General features: G+C 39.6%; 1 protein-coding gene across 1 annotated transcript in view; it reads left to right on the forward strand.

The window, feature by feature from the left end:
* The window catches only part of MAGI2 (membrane associated guanylate kinase, WW and PDZ domain containing 2), a gene marked incomplete at its 5' end in the record, with an annotated part of 1,082,576 nt that overhangs the window by 842,960 nt on the left and 222,653 nt on the right, over positions 1-16,963 (forward strand). The window contains one exon of the mRNA XM_060156186.1: positions 2,976-3,614. Within this exon, the coding sequence (XP_060012169.1) occupies positions 2,976-3,614 (639 nt within the window). The remainder of the gene's footprint in view (positions 1-2,975; positions 3,615-16,963) is intronic.

Genomic DNA, 16,963 nt, shown 5'->3' on the forward strand with positions numbered 1-16,963 from the left:
GATTTAAGTTAGTTTTGAAAGTCACACAGCTAGTAAGTGATGGAGCTGGGAATCAGTCCAAAGACATTTGGTTCCCTATTCCATGTAATGTCTACTATACCATGCAGCCTCCCAAACCTACAGAGGATGTTGGATCGAGAATGGAGGTGGGCAGAAAAATAGTCAATGTGTTTAAAAACAGAAGACTAACCTAATAGGAAAAACAGGGAAAGGAGAGGTACTAAAGAGAAAACCCAAATGGCCAATAAACATATGAAAAGATGCTCACCCTTACTAGCAGAGTGGGAAATGCAAATTAAAACCATGATCACACCCATTAGATTATTGAAAATTAAAAGTCTGAGAATGGCAAGCATTGTGTCAGATGGGGAGCAATGAAAATTCTGATACCTTACCGAGGGGAGTGAAAACCGATTTGACCAATTTTGTCAGCCACTTCCCGTTTCTAACAGAGTTGAAGACACAACTGGCCTGTGTCCAGCAATTCTACCCCGAGGTAGATACCTCACAAAAACTCTCCCATATGTGCATAAGGGCCATGGAAAGAGGGTCATAGCAGAGTTATCTTTAATAGCCCAAAATTCACAAGAACCCCAGTGTCCACTAACAAAAGAATGGATAAATATTAATAAATAATGATGTAGTCATCCAACAGATATTATATTGCAATGAAAGTTAATGAACTAGAGGTAAATGTATCAAAAGAGAGAAGTATCATAAATACATTTGGAGAGATTACAGAAGATTAACATGTATACCATTTACAAAAGGTTTAAAATATGCAAAAACATTTTAAGAGATATAATTTCGTGGTTAAACTATGTAGGGTTTATGTGTACCTAGATATGTCATAAAAATGTAGAGTACATGTGATTAACAAACCTCAAATGCGGGACAATGGTTACCTTTGGAAAGGGCAGTAAAGGAGGGCAAGTGGGAGAGGATGCTACCCAGGGGGCTTCAACTGATACAAGCAATGTTCTAATCATTAAGCTGGATGGTAGTACACAAGTATTTATAGTCTTTCAACCTTTCAGTGTATGAATATATATAGTAACTTTAAAAATAGAAGGGGCAAGGAGGAGAAGAAAAAAAGTTTGTCTGGATCAGATACTTCTCTGGAACTCTGGCATGACCTTAACCAGTTAAAAATGATGCCAAAACATTCCCAACTGCCACAGTCTGTTGAGAAGTCACAGTAGCAGAGTGGATGCCAATCCCAATTCAGTCCTGAGTCATGGCCCAGTGTCCCAGACATTACACCAGCACCCTCTCTGATAGACATAATTGAAGAGTGATTCCACCTGACCAGTCACATAGTCTGTGACATTTTCCAGAATGAGACCTAACCTGGATCACCGAAAATGTTATTTTGTTTTGTTTCGTTTTGTTTGTTTGTGTTTGCTTTTCTGTCTATATCTTTAGCACTTTCAAGCAGTTCTCTAGCATTTGGGAAGAGTGTTAGCTGAGAGTATGTAGTTAAGGGCATTTTACTCAGCAATGTTCTATTCATAGAATTATTTATTTTTAAAGTGTATTTAGTGGAGAAATCATTTTGTATCAGACAACTAAGAGAAGCCAAAAAAGCATTTAACTCTGAAAATTCAACTCTGTTTTTCATTTTTGATGTTTGCAATTTTGATGGGCAATGATGTCTCAGAATGAAATCCCTAGCCATTTACACTACCCATTTCAGAAGTATCCTGATAGACTGATAACTGTTGAATTACTCATTTGAAAATCTGTGAAAACATGTCTTTTAATCTCTCATATACTCTTCAGCATAGTCAGGCACAATCTCAATTTGCAAGTTCAATTCTCAAATATTATGGGTTTTGAGGGTAAAAATATCAATCCATGATAGAGCAGTGCTCTGAAAATAAAACTGTTATTCATACATAATTGAATTTTTTAACAACATCTCAAACAAACATGTTTTCCCTGCATTTTAAGAAGGAAATATTGTCTTTCTGGGTATATTTTATAATGAATAATTTGCCTTCAGGACATTTTTAATAACATAAAGTTAACTTCTAATCAGTGGGCTTCTGTAACTCTGTGATTAAATTCATTGGGGAGAAAGGACCAATGCCTTTTTTGAAAAGATCTGCAGAAATATCACTTTATCTAAGATGGGAGGATGTCTTTGGAAGCTTCCTCTTTGAAAGCCAGGGTCTCACATCCCCTTCCTCCTATTTTAGCAACAATAATATTGATAATGGTCCACGTTTATTGAGCACTCACCATATGGCAGGCATTGTGCCAAGCCCTTTTCCTGCATCATCTCATTTCACCCTCACAGCAGCTTTACAAATGAGGAACTGTGGCTCAAAGCAGGTAAGTCACTTGCCCAGTCGCACAGATCTGCTAAGTAGTAGAGTCAGGATATGGACCCAGATCGCTGATCCCTTAATCTGTCCTCTTGATCTTTACTTGTGTAGACGTGGAACCTTTGCAATTACACTTTGCTATAGAGAGATAAAATAAAATGGGCAAAATATTTTCCTCTTCCATAAAAAGGAAAAAAAAAGACAGTTGACTCAGACAAGTGAGAGCAAAAAACCCATATACTGGGCTTTGTCCTTCATCCAAAACTTATGACTACCACTTCTCAATAATTTGAAAATTCTATTAACTGATTTGCCCTGAAGATGAAAAAGAAGCATAGAATGTGTGCTTCTTCAAGGTACAAATTCTTCTAAACTTTTCTTTCTGAATATGGAGTTGTTTCTGAACTTCAGGAGTAACCAAATAGCATTTTTTTTCAGCATTTAATCACTGTATTTGTTGGCAGACCTGTTGTAACCTTGAGTCACCTACAGGGAATTTAAATACTATTCTAATTGATCTTCTCACTGCTTACTGAGAAACACAGCACCGTCTTTCACTAGTCTCATAAATAATTCCATTTCTCTATGTCAGCGTTAATTGAACTTACCTCATGTTGTCAATCTCTTTCTTTTTTTCCCTTGCAGGTGATGTCATTGTCTATATTAATGAAGTTTGTGTCCTTGGACACACTCATGCAGATGTAGTCAAACTTTTCCAGTCTGTTCCTATTGGTCAGAGTGTCAACTTAGTGTTGTGTCGTGGCTACCCTTTGCCCTTTGATCCTGAAGATCCTGCTAACAGCATGGTGCCACCCCTTGCAATAATGGAGAGGCCACCTCCAGTGATGGTCAATGGAAGACATAACTATGAAACATATTTGGAATACATTTCTCGGACCTCACAGTCGGTTCCAGATATAACAGATCGGCCGCCTCATACTTTGCACTCAATGCCAGCTGATGGTCAGCTAGATAGCACGTATCCACCACCTGTCCATGACGACAATGTATCTATGGCTTCATCTGGGGCCACCCAAGCTGAACTTATGACCTTAACCATTGTGAAAGGTGCCCAGGGCTTTGGCTTCACCATTGCAGACAGTCCTACAGGACAGCGGGTGAAACAAATACTTGACATTCAGGGATGCCCTGGCCTGTGTGAAGGGGACCTCATTGTTGAGATCAACCAGCAGAATGTACAGAACCTGAGCCATACGGAAGTAGTGGATATACTTAAGGACTGTCCCATTGGAAGCGAGACTTCTTTGATTATCCATCGAGGAGGTAAGATAAACACTGGCTCAGCAATCAGTATGCAGGTGAAGTAGTAGAACCTTTACAATAATATCGAAAAAATGGAAGTTTCTCTGGAGTTGAATGAAATGGCACTTTTAAAATTTTTATTTTTTTAACTTTATTGAGTATAGTTGATTTACAAATGTTGTGTTGATTTCTGCTATACAGCAAAGTGATTCAGATATGTGTGTGTGTGTGTGTGTGTATTCTTTTTCACATTCTTTTCCATTATGGTTTATCACAGGATATTGCATATAGTTCCTGTGCTATACAGTAGGACCTTGTTGTTTTTCCATTCTATATATAGTAGTTTGTGTCTGCTAATCCCAAACTCCCAATCCATCCCTCCCCCACCTCCCCTCCCCCTTGGCAACCACAAGTCTGTGAAATCATACTTTAAAAAATGAAGGTAAAAGAGTAAGTAAGAAAGAAAAACATGAGTCCAGGAAGCTGTGCTTTTTAATTTTGAGAATGTATCTTTTCCTATATTATATTAAGCACAATAAAAATAGTGTTTTCAGTCTTACAAATATATATTGCTGTGGGGAATTCCCTGGCGGTCCAGTGGTTAGGACTCTGAGCTTTCACTGCTGAGGGTGTGGTTTCAATCCCTGGTTGGGGAACTAAGATCCTGCAGGCCATGCGACACAGCCAAAGGGGGGGAAAAATATATATATATATATGGCTGTGAACTGAGAGGGTAAAGGTTGAATTCCCGAGTATGAGTGGGTTGTATTCCAAAAGTTCATTAATATTTCAGTTGTGGAGGCTTCAAACTGGTTTCCATTGACTTAATTAAGAAAGCTGATTTTTTCCAAGGAAGTGATACTCTGAGCTGTGCATAGGTTTGCAGGCTAGCATGTGGAAGCTGGTTCAACTCCTTCCAAGCTCAAGTACAGTCTTGATAATCCCCATAAGGACCAATGGGAGCTGTGTCTCCATAGAAAAATCATTGCAGAGTTGTAAATAGCGTTGCTCAGGACACTTCTATTACTACAGGGATGCTCCATCAATCATTACCCATAGGGCTTCCCTGGTGGCACAGTGGTTGAGAATCCGCCTGCCAATGCAGGGGACACGGGTTCGTGCCCCGGTCCGGGAAGATCCCACATGCCGTGGAGCAACTAGGCCCGTGAGCCACAACTACTGAGCCTGCGCGTCTGGAGCTTGTGCTCTGCAACAAGAGAGCCCGCGACAATGAGAGGCCCGTGCACCGTGATGAAGAGTGGCCCCCACTCGCCGCAACCAGAGAAAGCCCTCGTGCAGAAACGAAGACCCAACACAGCCAAAAATAAATAAAATTTAAGAAAAAGAAAATAAACTTGTTTAAAATATATATATATTAAAAATATAATAATAATCACCCATAGTGCCTTCTGTGCCCTGGGAAGAAAGCTATGGAACAGGCTTGGGGCTGAAGTTCTGGGCTGGGTGTTCCAGGTGAAGTATGGAACTGAGAGCAGTGAGGACTGTGGTAGGAGCTCTGAGCCCTGGAGGTGTTTCTTCCCTTCCACCTGCTCTGTGGGGAAGGGAATGGGGCTAAGCAGAGGCTACCTCCTTCATTTCTTTCCTAATCTGCTCTTGATTATCAGTGAAACTAGGGAGAGAAAGGAGGGAAGGGTCACAGATAGAGAGGATACTTGAAAACAGGGTATAAATGAAAGGGCTCAGGCTAAGTCCTGGTTTCCTGCTTACCAGTTTGGGGACTTAAGACACTTAGTCCATGAGCTTCAGATGTCTCATCTGTTATATTGGGATGATAATACTACCTAACCTGATGGCATGTTCTTAGTATAATGGGCCGCATAGGTGCTCATTAAACGTCTGTTGAGTGTAGATTAGCACCAAAGCTACAGCAGGGATGCGTCAGAGGGAGCGGTACTGCGAGGAACTTGTGCGTGAAGAGCACACGTGTGGCAAACATATGTGATTGTCTATTCAAAGAACTCAAAACAGGGTGAAAGCCCTGTCAGTTTGAAATGCAAGTGAAAGCAGTCAAAGCTGAAAGAAGTACCTTTTATGATGTATTTGGCCCTCTCTGCATGTGTTTTCCCTTCAAGGAAGTATTTGCATTATTGATTTTTGTGTGAAAATGGACACCAAATACTAGGCATTTATGAGCAACACTATACAAAGTACTATGTTCCTATCTTAAAAAAAAAATTAATATGATAGCAGAAGTCTTAAATGTGACCTTCAAGCATTATTACAAAATAGCACTTGAATCTTGATAATTAAATATTGACAGTGTATTTTAATTTCACCCATTGCTTAAGATTAAAACAAATATCCTTAATTAAATAGCCATATCTTCTTCCCTTTTTTTTTTTTTTTTTTTTGTGTGGTACGCGGGCCTCTCACTGTTGTGGCCTCTCCCGTTGTGGAGCGCAGGCTCAGCATCCATGGCTCACGGGCCCAGCCGCTCTGCGGCATGTGGGATCTTCCCGGACCGGGGCACGAACCCGTGTCCCCTGCATCGGCAGGCGGACTCTCAACCACTGCGCCACCGGGGAGGCGCCTGCCATATCTTCTTAATGTGCAACTGAAAATCAAATCTTTGGAACAGGTTCTTGATATTAAATGGAATAACTGAAAATCACCTTGCAGTATCCACTGTATGATTCATAGAAACAAGTTTGGGCACTTTTTATATATAATACCTTTTTTAAAGGCATGATGTAGCAGAAAAAAGTATTCTGAAATCGTTTTTTCATATATATATATATATATATATGTATAATATGTATTTATATTATTGCCATTTGTACCTTTCCTGAAAACATTTCTGTCTGCCTGCTATCAGCTAGATTACCCTGTTCTTGCTTCTTTTCCCTCCATTCTCTCCCACCCCCATTTAATCCCCAAGTATTCAAAGTTTTTTTTGTTGTTCGTTTGTTTTTATTGAGGTATAGTTGATTTACAATATTGTGTTAGTTTCAGGTGTACAGCATAGTGATTCAGTATTTTTGCAGACAGATATAGAAATCGAATATTCAAAGTTTTGGTTGCATTTTGTTTGTGTTTGGGGACAAGGAATTTGTTTGTATTTTGTGGCCAGTGTAGAATTGCAGAATGTAGTACCCTGTAATGCTTAAAGTATTTCTAGTCAAATCCTCTTATGTTTTCCCAGATTCCCACAATTTGTAGTCAGCTCTCTGAAATTAATAGGAACTAACACCATGTTTTTGTGATGAAATTCACCTTATCTTATTATAGGCTACTCCTAAGTGCTTATGGCCTCACTCAGATAAGCATAAATCTTCAAGAGCAAATTCATACGCCCGGATCTTTGTGTCTGGATTATGGTTGTTTTAAATTATTTACTAGGATTTTTTTTATTTATAAAGTGATTATGTGGTTTAATTTTTTCAGACAAATAGTGTCAGAAGGTATACAATGAAAAGTAATTATCTCTCCTTTCCCAGGATTCCAGTCCTTTTCCTAGAGGCAAACATACTGTTTGTATACACACATTTCTAGAAATTTTGTAGCCTTAACTAGCATGTATATATGTAGTATGTTTAACATAAATGGAATGATATTATACATACACATCTTGCTCTGAATATCTTGGTTATTAGGGTGTGTTTTATCCTTTAAGAAACATCATTGTGGTATTATTTACATACCATAGAATTCACCAATTATAATTATATACTTCAATAAGTTTTGCTAAAATGATATAGTTATGCAGCAATCACCATAATCCTTAGAACATCCATCATCCCAATTCCTTTAGCCCCCAGATAATCACTAACATGCTTTCTGGATAGTTTTGCCTTTCTAGAAATTTTTGTAAATGGAATCATACAGTATGTAGTGTTTTACTGAACATAATGCTGTTGAGATCTACCCATGTAGGTGCATGTATGAGTAGTTTGTTTCGTTTTATTGCTGAGTAGTATTCCATTGTATGGGTACCACATTTTTTTTTTTTTTTTACTCCGTTTACCAGTGCATGGACGTTTGAGTTGTTTCCAGGTTTTGGCATTTATAAATAACGTTGCTGTGAACATTTGGATATAAGTGTTTGTGTGTGCATACATTTTCACTTTTCTTGAGTAGATAGGAGTGGAGTGGTACAGTTGGGTTATATGATAAGTGCATAGTTAAATTGTTCAGAAGTAGCTAGAACGTTTTCCAAAATGGCTATACCATTTTACATTCCCACTAGCGATGTGTGAGGTTTCCAGTTTCTGCCCATTGTTGCCCATACTTGGTATAGCTAGTCGTTTTGATTATAGCCATTTTAGCGCCTGTATAATGATGCCTTTTTGTGGTTTTAATTTACATTTCTCTAATTTTTTCATGTGTTTACCATGGCATGTATTCATATGTTTATTAGCGTTAATTATCTTCTTTGGTGACATGCCTACTCAATATTTTGCCCATTTGTGTATTTATTAAGCTGTTTGTCATCTTCCTATTAAATTGTAAAAGTCCTTTTTACATTCTGATTACAAGTCTTTTAAAAGATAAATGACTTGCAATTATTTTCTCCCAGTCTGTGGCTTGTCTTTTCATTTTCTTAATGCTTCCTTTTGAAGCACAAAAGTTCTTAATTTTGATGAAGTCCAATTTATCAGTATTTTGTTATATGAATCATTCTTTTGTGTTAGATCTAAGAAGTCTTTCCCTAATCCAAGATGACAAAGTTTTTCCTGCTTTCTTCTAGAAGTTCTATAGTTTTATCTCCGATATTTAGACCTATAAACTATTTCAAGATCATTTTTGAGCATAGTGTAAGGTAAGGATCTAAGTGCATTTGGTTGCATTTGGACATCCAATTTTTCTAGCACTATTTGTTTAAAAAAAAATCCTTTCTGCTTGGATTGCCTTGGCAATTTGTCAAAACCGAATTTGCATAAATGTGAAGGTTTATTTCTAGACTCTATTCTCTTCCATTGATCTATATGTCTATCCTCATTGTCATACCACACTCTCTAAATTAGCTTTATATTAAGTCTTGAAATGAAGTAGTATGAATCCTCCAACTTTTGTCTCCTTTTTCAAAATTATTTTGGTTATTCTAGGTCCTTTGCATTTGCATATAAATTTTAGGATCAACTTTTTAATTATATTTTTAAGTAAAAGGCCTGCTGAGATTCTGATGTTGCATGCAATCTATAGAACAATTTTTGGAGAATTGCCAACTTGAATCTCTCCATTTATAAATATGGTATATTTCTTCTTTGGTGACATGCCTACTCAATATTTTGCCCATTTATATATTTATTAAGCTGTTTGTTGTCTTCTTATTAAGTTGTAAAAGTCCTTTTTACATTCTGATTACAAGTCTCTTAGAAGATAAATGATTTGCAAATATTTTTTTGAATCTCCTTTAATTTCTCTCAGCAATGGTTTGTAGTTCTTAATGTAGAGATCTTGCACTTCTTCTGTTAAACTTATTTCTAGCGATTTTATTCTTCTTGATAATATTGTGAATGTAAATGGAACATTGTCCATTTTCAGATTGTCATTTTCAGATTGTTTATTGCTAATATATAGAAATACATATGATTTTTGGTTTTGATCTTGTACACTGTAACCCTGTTACACTCAGTTCTGGGGCCTTTTTCTTTTTTTGTAAATTCCATCAGATTTTCTACATAGACTATTATGTCATCTAGTAGTAGAGCTTTCTTTCTTTCTTTCCAAGCTGTATGTCTTTGATTCCTTTTCTGTGCTTTATTACACTAGCTGGAACCTCCAGTATGATGTCAAATAGAAATAATTATGAGGGGACACCCTTGCCTTATTGCCAATTTTAGTGGGAAGGTATTAGCCTTTAACCATTAAGTATGATTTTTTTGATGTAATTTTTTTTTTTTTTTTTTTTTTTTTTTTGGTGGTACGCGGGCCTCTCATTGTTGTGCCCTGGCCTCTCCTGCTGCGCAGCACAGGCTCCGGACGCGCAGGCTCAGCGGCCATGGCTCGTGGGCCCAGCCGCTCCGCGGCATGTGGGATCTTCCTGGACTGGGGCACGAACCCGTGTCCCCTGCATCTGCAGGCGGACTCCCAACCACTGCGCCACCAGGGAAGGCCCTGATGTAATTTTTATATGCTGTATGATCAGGCCGCTCAAGATGGCTGTTCTCTTGCTCTCTGGACATCCCTTGCTCAACCAGTGCCTGCTTCACCTAAACCCTACACACATGACTGACCTTCCCATGTACTTGCCCCAGGCGCCAGCTGGTGATTGTTCTTATCAAAGGGGTGGTGAGGGGCGTGCCCCTCTGCTGGTTTCCCTGGTAACTAATGAGCCCACCTGACATCAATTCCCCTATAACTGGTAACCTCCCCTTCCCCCTGACCCTGTGAGGGAAGAAGACCGTTGAGGTGTTGCTTCAGGACCCTACTTCTGAGTGTAAGTTCCCCCATCCATTAAACCATTGGTGTCTCTGTTGCAGACTCCGGGCTCTTTCTTCAGTCTTAAAGCTGGGCAAGCACACGCCTTGTAGGCTTGCGGGTACAGCCCAACAATTGGCAGAGCCAGCCAGGAGACTGAGGAAACTCCCAGGAGCGCCGAGACATAGGGAAATGCACAATGGGGGATGGAAAGTTGCGGGAGTAGTCCTGAGGTGGCCGTGCACTAACATGCAGGGCCCAAAAGTTCCAGGGGTGAGCCCGAAACTTGGGGAAATCCTGGGGTGGCTATCTACTAGTATATGGGGTCTTATGGTGTCTGTCCTTGATGAATGGGGGCTGCCAAGAGATCTAGAGAACAGTGGCCTCTAATGCCTCTGCTGTTGTATCAAAGTGAGCCTTTTGTAATTGGTTAAGCTAGCTTTCTAGAAGGAATTTCTCTTTTGTATTTCTCTGGTGCCTTTGAGATGCAAATGATCCACCTGGCCTCTCTGGAACTTTAATCTTCTGTGATCTCTAAGAGTAAAGGAGAAAAAAGAGCTTTTAGTTAAACTCTATAGAAATAATTACGTTTTGGGAATATCTATCTAAAATAATCTCTCCAGATTTTGGTAACTTGAAACTAAAGTTGAAAGAAGTGAATTCAAGGGTCATTTCAAATAGGATAAAATATCGGAACATTAAACGCTGAGCAGGTCTCAGTTTACTACCTTTACCTGCTTAGGAGAGGAAGACTAATGCACGAAATTTTCCAGTCAGAAATGCACAGTTACTTGCTTCTTGCTTTTTGCCAGAGATGAAGGTTTTTACGGGTTAAGAGTATAATCAGTCACAATTCTAGTTATTGTAAACAAGTTTCTTTATTGAGTACATTGTAATCAGGTGCTTAATCGGGTGCCTTTTTTTTTTTTTTTTTTTTTTGGGTACGCGGGCCTCTCACTGTTGTGGCCTCTCCCGTTGCGGAGCACAGGCTCCGGACGTGCAGTCTCAGCAGCCGTGGCTCACGGGCCCAGCTGCTCCGCGGCATGTGGGATCTTCCTGTACCGGGGCACGAACCCGTGTCCCCTGCATCGGCAGGCGGACTCTCAACCACTGCGCCACCAGGGAAGCCCCAGGTGTCTTTTTAAGTCTTTTGTCTTTTATAGACAGTTATTGTTTTACTGTGATGCTTTTGCAAAAGTGCCTCATCTTCAGGAAGATTCATAGGAAGGACCTTTTGACAATAACAGGTCCCTGGTAAATTTCAGATTACATTGCTGAACTGGGTAAGAACTTAAAGAATCCTAATGGAAGACCTGATGGCTTCATGAAAAGTTAAACAAAACGATTGGTCACTGAGTGAACTGGTGAATATGGTTATAATTTTTATGGGTTTTGTCTGGAATGTTACTGGTATTGATCTGTGTTTTCCAAATATAGGGAAGCCCTTCCCCTCAGGTTGGTTATGATTTATAGCAATTTGGTAAACTACACCTGTGGGTAGAATTGAAGCATTTTCCTTTTCTCTCGCCTGGTCCCTCCAGAAATTAGACACTCCTGGGTTCTGAGCAGCCTTATCAGGAAAATGGAAAAGACTGTCTCCTGACATGTGCAGGAATCTCAATATTCTGAGGACTCCTAGAAGAGAAAAATCCACCAAGGCAGAGGCTGATAGCAGGGCTTTGGCATGGCTTTCCTGGCCTTGGGAGACCTTTTGGGAATTCAATCTGAGCTGCTGAGCCCCCCTCAGCCAGTTTGGAGGAGCCTATAAGGTCGATTGACCAAACTTGTTTTGCAGACAAATTAGTCTTGATTTGGCTGTGTTTGGTGGATATGAGGCTAATTTTAGAACAATATTATGTTTCAATGGATATTAAATTCTAGTTCTTTTGATTGAGGTCTGTATTTATGAATGTTATTGCGCTAGCCATACCTTTGCCCTGATGTTCTGGATGGAAAGAAAAGTATCTAGTGAAATTGTCTCAGAGTATAACTACTCATGAAGTGTGACACTGCTTGCTTTAAGTCTGTTGCTAAAAGCACATGTTCAGTGCTTGTGTGACAGTTGGGTATAAGTGATAAAATGTATAGCCTATTAAGTGTTTCCCCATCAACATCCCTGTGAGGCTTTTCACGTGATCTGATTAGTGCTCCCCCCAACTCGAATGACTAGGCCAATATAAAGGAGGCCTGGCATCTAGGGACATGATCTGCACCTGGGGTAGGGGCTAGCGCCCAGCAGCGAGGGAAGGATATTTTGTTCATCAGTACTTTCTATTGAAAGATTTGCAATCGAAAGGGGAAATGATGGGAAAATCTGCACACATTGAAGTATGGGGAAGTCCGAAGGCTTATACATGGTTTAACTTAAATTTTACCGACCAGAGTAGCCTGTTTTGTGGTCTTTCAGATAGGCATTGTACATCTGCTTTGGCCATTGAGGAAGGGAATGCATTTGAAAGTCAGAATGAAATAGCTGTTGTTCAGATATCCAAGGTAAAACTAGGTGGCCATTGTATACGTGGTATTACTGAAAACTCGAGTTTTTTGAACTGTATTGCAGACCAGGACAAAAACCACAGGCGGGTGTGGTATTACCTCAGATGGGGTTTCTGCTTGTCTTTTGCTTAATGGTTATGATCTGCTCTGTGTTGCGCCTATTAGATGTCTTACATTTCGTCCCTAGCCTGAGCGAAGGAAATTTATTCAAGGACTGAGTAACAACACTAGCCTCACTGCAAAAATGAGTCTGTTAATTCCTGGGTCTACGGTGAGATCCCATTGTTGTACTCCTCTAGACTTTCATGAAAAATTGACCCGGCTATTCTGACTACGGCAATGGGGGAAAAGACGCACCATCTTCCTGTCCCACATGCCCATACATCAGAAGGACCCCTGACAGTAAACACTCCCATACAAATGGCTGCCCATGAGCACCACTGGGCTATGTTGTGTGGGATAGAATAGACTGGCTTTTGGACACCCAAGTCCAACTAGTGGGATTAACTGTCTTTTGTTTGGAAAGGCCTAATGGGTCCACTCCTAAAGGCACCCTACATATAACATGGGGTGGCAGACCTTTACCGTGACTGCTGACTCCTGGCTAGGCCACCAGAATGTTCATTTTTTTGTTTTTGTTTTTTTTTGTTTTTGTTTTTGCGGTACGCGGGCCTCTCACTGCTGTGGCCTCTCCCGTTGCGGAGCACAGGCTCCAGACGCGCAGGCTCAGCGGCCTCGGCTCACGGGCCCAGCCGCTCCGCGGCACGTGGGATCCTCCCGGACCGGGGCACGATCCCATGTCCCCTGCATCTGCAGGCGGACTCTCAACCACTGCGCCACCAGGGAAGCCCCAGAATGTTCGTTTTAAAGCCGAGCCTACCCATCCCTGTGCGGGGTGGCTCTGGGTTTGTGAAAACCAGGGGTGGCCTTACCTTCCTGATAACTGGACAGGGCACAGCTGCTCTTGACTCCCTTTACGTTGACCCATTAAGCGCTTGGCTCCAAAGTTTGCCCACATCCTGGCAAATGACTGTTCACTGTTCTGAGCATAGTAGGTGGCTTACTCTTGAGCCTCTCTGGCTGCTGTTGTCTGTATTGTGTTTGTGGTATCTGGTTGCAGTGCCCCCTACATATGTGACCCCAGGGATATCTCAGAAGAAGGGCGGACCAAGATTGTAAGGGTTGTGCCGGGTATGTAGGGGTGGAGTGTATGTTAAGGCCACTCAAGATGTCTGGTCTCTTGCTCTCTGGACATCCCCTGTCCGACCAGTGCCTGCTTCACCTAAACCTTACACACATGACTGACCTTCCTATGTACTTGCCCCAGGCCCCAGCTGGTAACTGTTCTTATCAAAGGGGTGCTGAGGGGCGTGCCCCTCTGCTGGTTTCCCTGGTAACTAATGAGTCCACCTGACATCAATTCCCCTATAACTAGTAATCTCCCCTTCCCCCCCCACCCAAGCGAAGACCCCACTGCATCCTGCCTACCACCCGCCGCACACGGTGGGGTGTCACTCCAGAACCTTGCTTCAGATGGGTATGCTCCCCAGTCCGTTAAACCATTGATGTCTCTGTTCCTGACTCCAGTCTGTTTCTTAGGTTATAAAGCTGGACAGGCACTGGCCTTGTAGGCCTGTGGGGTGCAGCCCAATATATGCCTTTTATCAGGTTGAGAAAATTCCCACCTTCTACTCTTAAATTGTTGAGAATCTTAATAATCAATATGTCTTGGCTTTCATCAAATTTTTTTCTGCAACTATTGAGATGATCATTTAGTGTTGTCCTTCATTAATATAGTGCTTTACATGATTTTTAAATATTAAACTACTTTTGCATTCCTGGGATAACCCCACTTGGTCATGGTGTAGAATTCTTTTTGTACGTTGCTAGATTCTCTTTGCTTATATTTTGTTAAGACTTTGGACCTGTTGGCGGAGGTGTTCTATAATCTTCTTTTCGTGTGGTCTGTCTGGCTTTTTTGTCAGGATAACATTGGCCTATCCCTCTCACTCTATTTTCTGAGTTTGTGTAAGATTGATATTATTTCCCCCTTAAAAGTTTTGATAGAATTCACCAATGAAGACATCTAGGCTGGGTTTTTACTCATAGAGTGATTTTTAGTTACTAATTAAATTTATTTTCTTGATTTAGGTCTATTCTAATTTTCTGTTTCTTGAATCAGTTTTGGTGTTTTATGTATATCTAGGAATTTTTACAATTCATCTAAATTGTCAAATTTGTTAGAATAAGGTTTTTAACAAAATTTTATAAAATTCCTTTTTAAGAACCAACTTTTGGCTTCATTGTTTTTCTGTTTTCTATTTCAATTATTTCTACTTTGATCTTTGTAATTTCCTCTCCTCTACTTATTTTGTGTTTGAGTTACATTGCCTTTTCTGTCATCCTGAGGTGAAAGCTTAGAGTAATGACTCTAGGTCTCTCTAATAAAAGCATTTAAAGCTATAAATTTCACTGTAAGCAATTCATTAGCTGAATTCCATAAATTTTTATATTGTGTGTTTTCTTTTTTATTCAGCTCAAGATATCTTCTTATTTCTGTTGTGGTTTCTTTTTTAACCCATAGGTTACTTAGAAATGAGTTGTTTATTTTTCAAACATGTGGGATTTCCCAGTACTTTTCTGTTGATTTCTAATAATTTTTCCTTGGAGGAGAACGTATTTCGTGTGATTTCAGTCCTTTTAAATGTGTCAAGACTTGTATTATGGCCCAGTGCCTTGCTTTTTTTAACTTAACAGTTTATCTTAGAGGGCTTTATATATTAGTTCAGAAATATACCTCATTATTTTTAATAGCTTATTTAATCATAACTAATGGATATTTTAGTTGCTTTCATTTTTAATCTATTAAAAAGTGAGGTATCTGCACAAGAGAGTAAATTTATATTATAGATTCATTCCTTATTTCAACAAATATTTCTTTTTTAAATTTTTAATTAATTAATTATTTTTTTTTTTGGCTGCATCGGGTCTTTTTTGCTGCCCTGGACTTTTCTCTAGTTGCAGAGAGCGGGGGCTACTCTTTGTTGTGGTGCGCAGGCTTCTTATTGAGGTGGCTTCTCTTGTTGCAGAGCATGGACTCTAGGCGTGCGGGCTCCAGTAGTTGTGGCATATGGGCTCAGTAGTTGCGGCTCGTGGGCTATAGAGCACAGGCTCAATAGTGTGGCACAAGGACTTAGTTGCTCCACAGCATGTGGAATCTTCCTGGACCAGGGCTCAGACCCATGTCCCCTGTACTGGCAGGCTGATTCTTAACCACGTTCTTAACCACCAGGGAGGTCCTCAACAAACATTTCTTGAGTGCCTACTATGTACTAGGCATTTTTTTGGCACTGGAGGTAAAGCAATAAACAAAATAAAGCACATGCTTTTTCCCATGGAGTTGACATTCCTTTGGAGGGTGACAAAACAATAAATGCCGACATAAATATGTCCTTTGTGTATTTGTCACTTATCTCCTTATCCCCATGGAGTTTTATTCTTGAATATTAGTTTTATCACCACCTACTTTACTGGGTTATCTTAATGTTTCTTATATTTTATTCAGTTTGTTTCATAGGATATGGGGGCATATAATCATACCACCTACAAATTACAGTCACTTTGCCTTCTCCCTTCCTATTTGCATACCTGATTTGTCTTATTTAATACATTTGACTGTTATATCTTCAACATTGTTGATTAATAGTGGGGATTATAGAAATTCCTATCTTATTCTTGGCTTAAATGAAAACTGTCTCATTTTATACAAACACAGTACTGACTTTTATTTATCATGTTAAGGAAGTACCCTTCAATTCCTATTTTATTAAGAATCTTTATCAAAAATGGGTAATGAATTTTATCAAAAGCCAAAAAGGCATCTATGGAGATGATCATTATTTTCTCCTTTGATTTATCACTGTGATAAATCACATTAAGAGTTTTATTGTTATTGAACTATCCTTTCATTCCTGGAATAAACTATATTATGCTTATAAGGTATCCCTAGTTTCTATTTGTTTATATATAATTTTGCATCAACATCAATAAATGAGATTGGTTCCAAGTTTTCTTTTTTGGATCTTGTTTTGTTCTGATTTGCTCAAAGTTACGCTGGTGTCATAAAAGCAATCAGTAGCTTTCCTTCTCTCTCTGCTCTAAACGATTTAAGTAACGTTGAAGTTGTCTGTTCCTTGAGGTTATGATATAATACACCTTGGAAATTATCTAGTTCTTGTGGGTTTGGTTTGGTTTGGTAAGGGGAGGGATAACCTTTTACAACTTTCTCAGTTTCTTCCATAGTAACTCATCTTCTTAGAGTTTCTGTCTTGGCTGGACTTGGTTTTTATAATTTATATTATAGCCTACAAAATTGTCTGTTTTATTCATGTTTTCAAATGTATTTAAATAGAATTGAATCAAGTATCCTCTCATTTTCTTCTTCCATTTTCCCCTTGACCTAAGAATATCTCTATTATTCTCATGTCTTATAG

This window comes from Lagenorhynchus albirostris, chromosome 8 (genome assembly GCF_949774975.1).
Source record: "Lagenorhynchus albirostris chromosome 8, mLagAlb1.1, whole genome shotgun sequence".
Lineage (NCBI taxonomy): Eukaryota > Metazoa > Chordata > Mammalia > Artiodactyla > Delphinidae > Lagenorhynchus > Lagenorhynchus albirostris.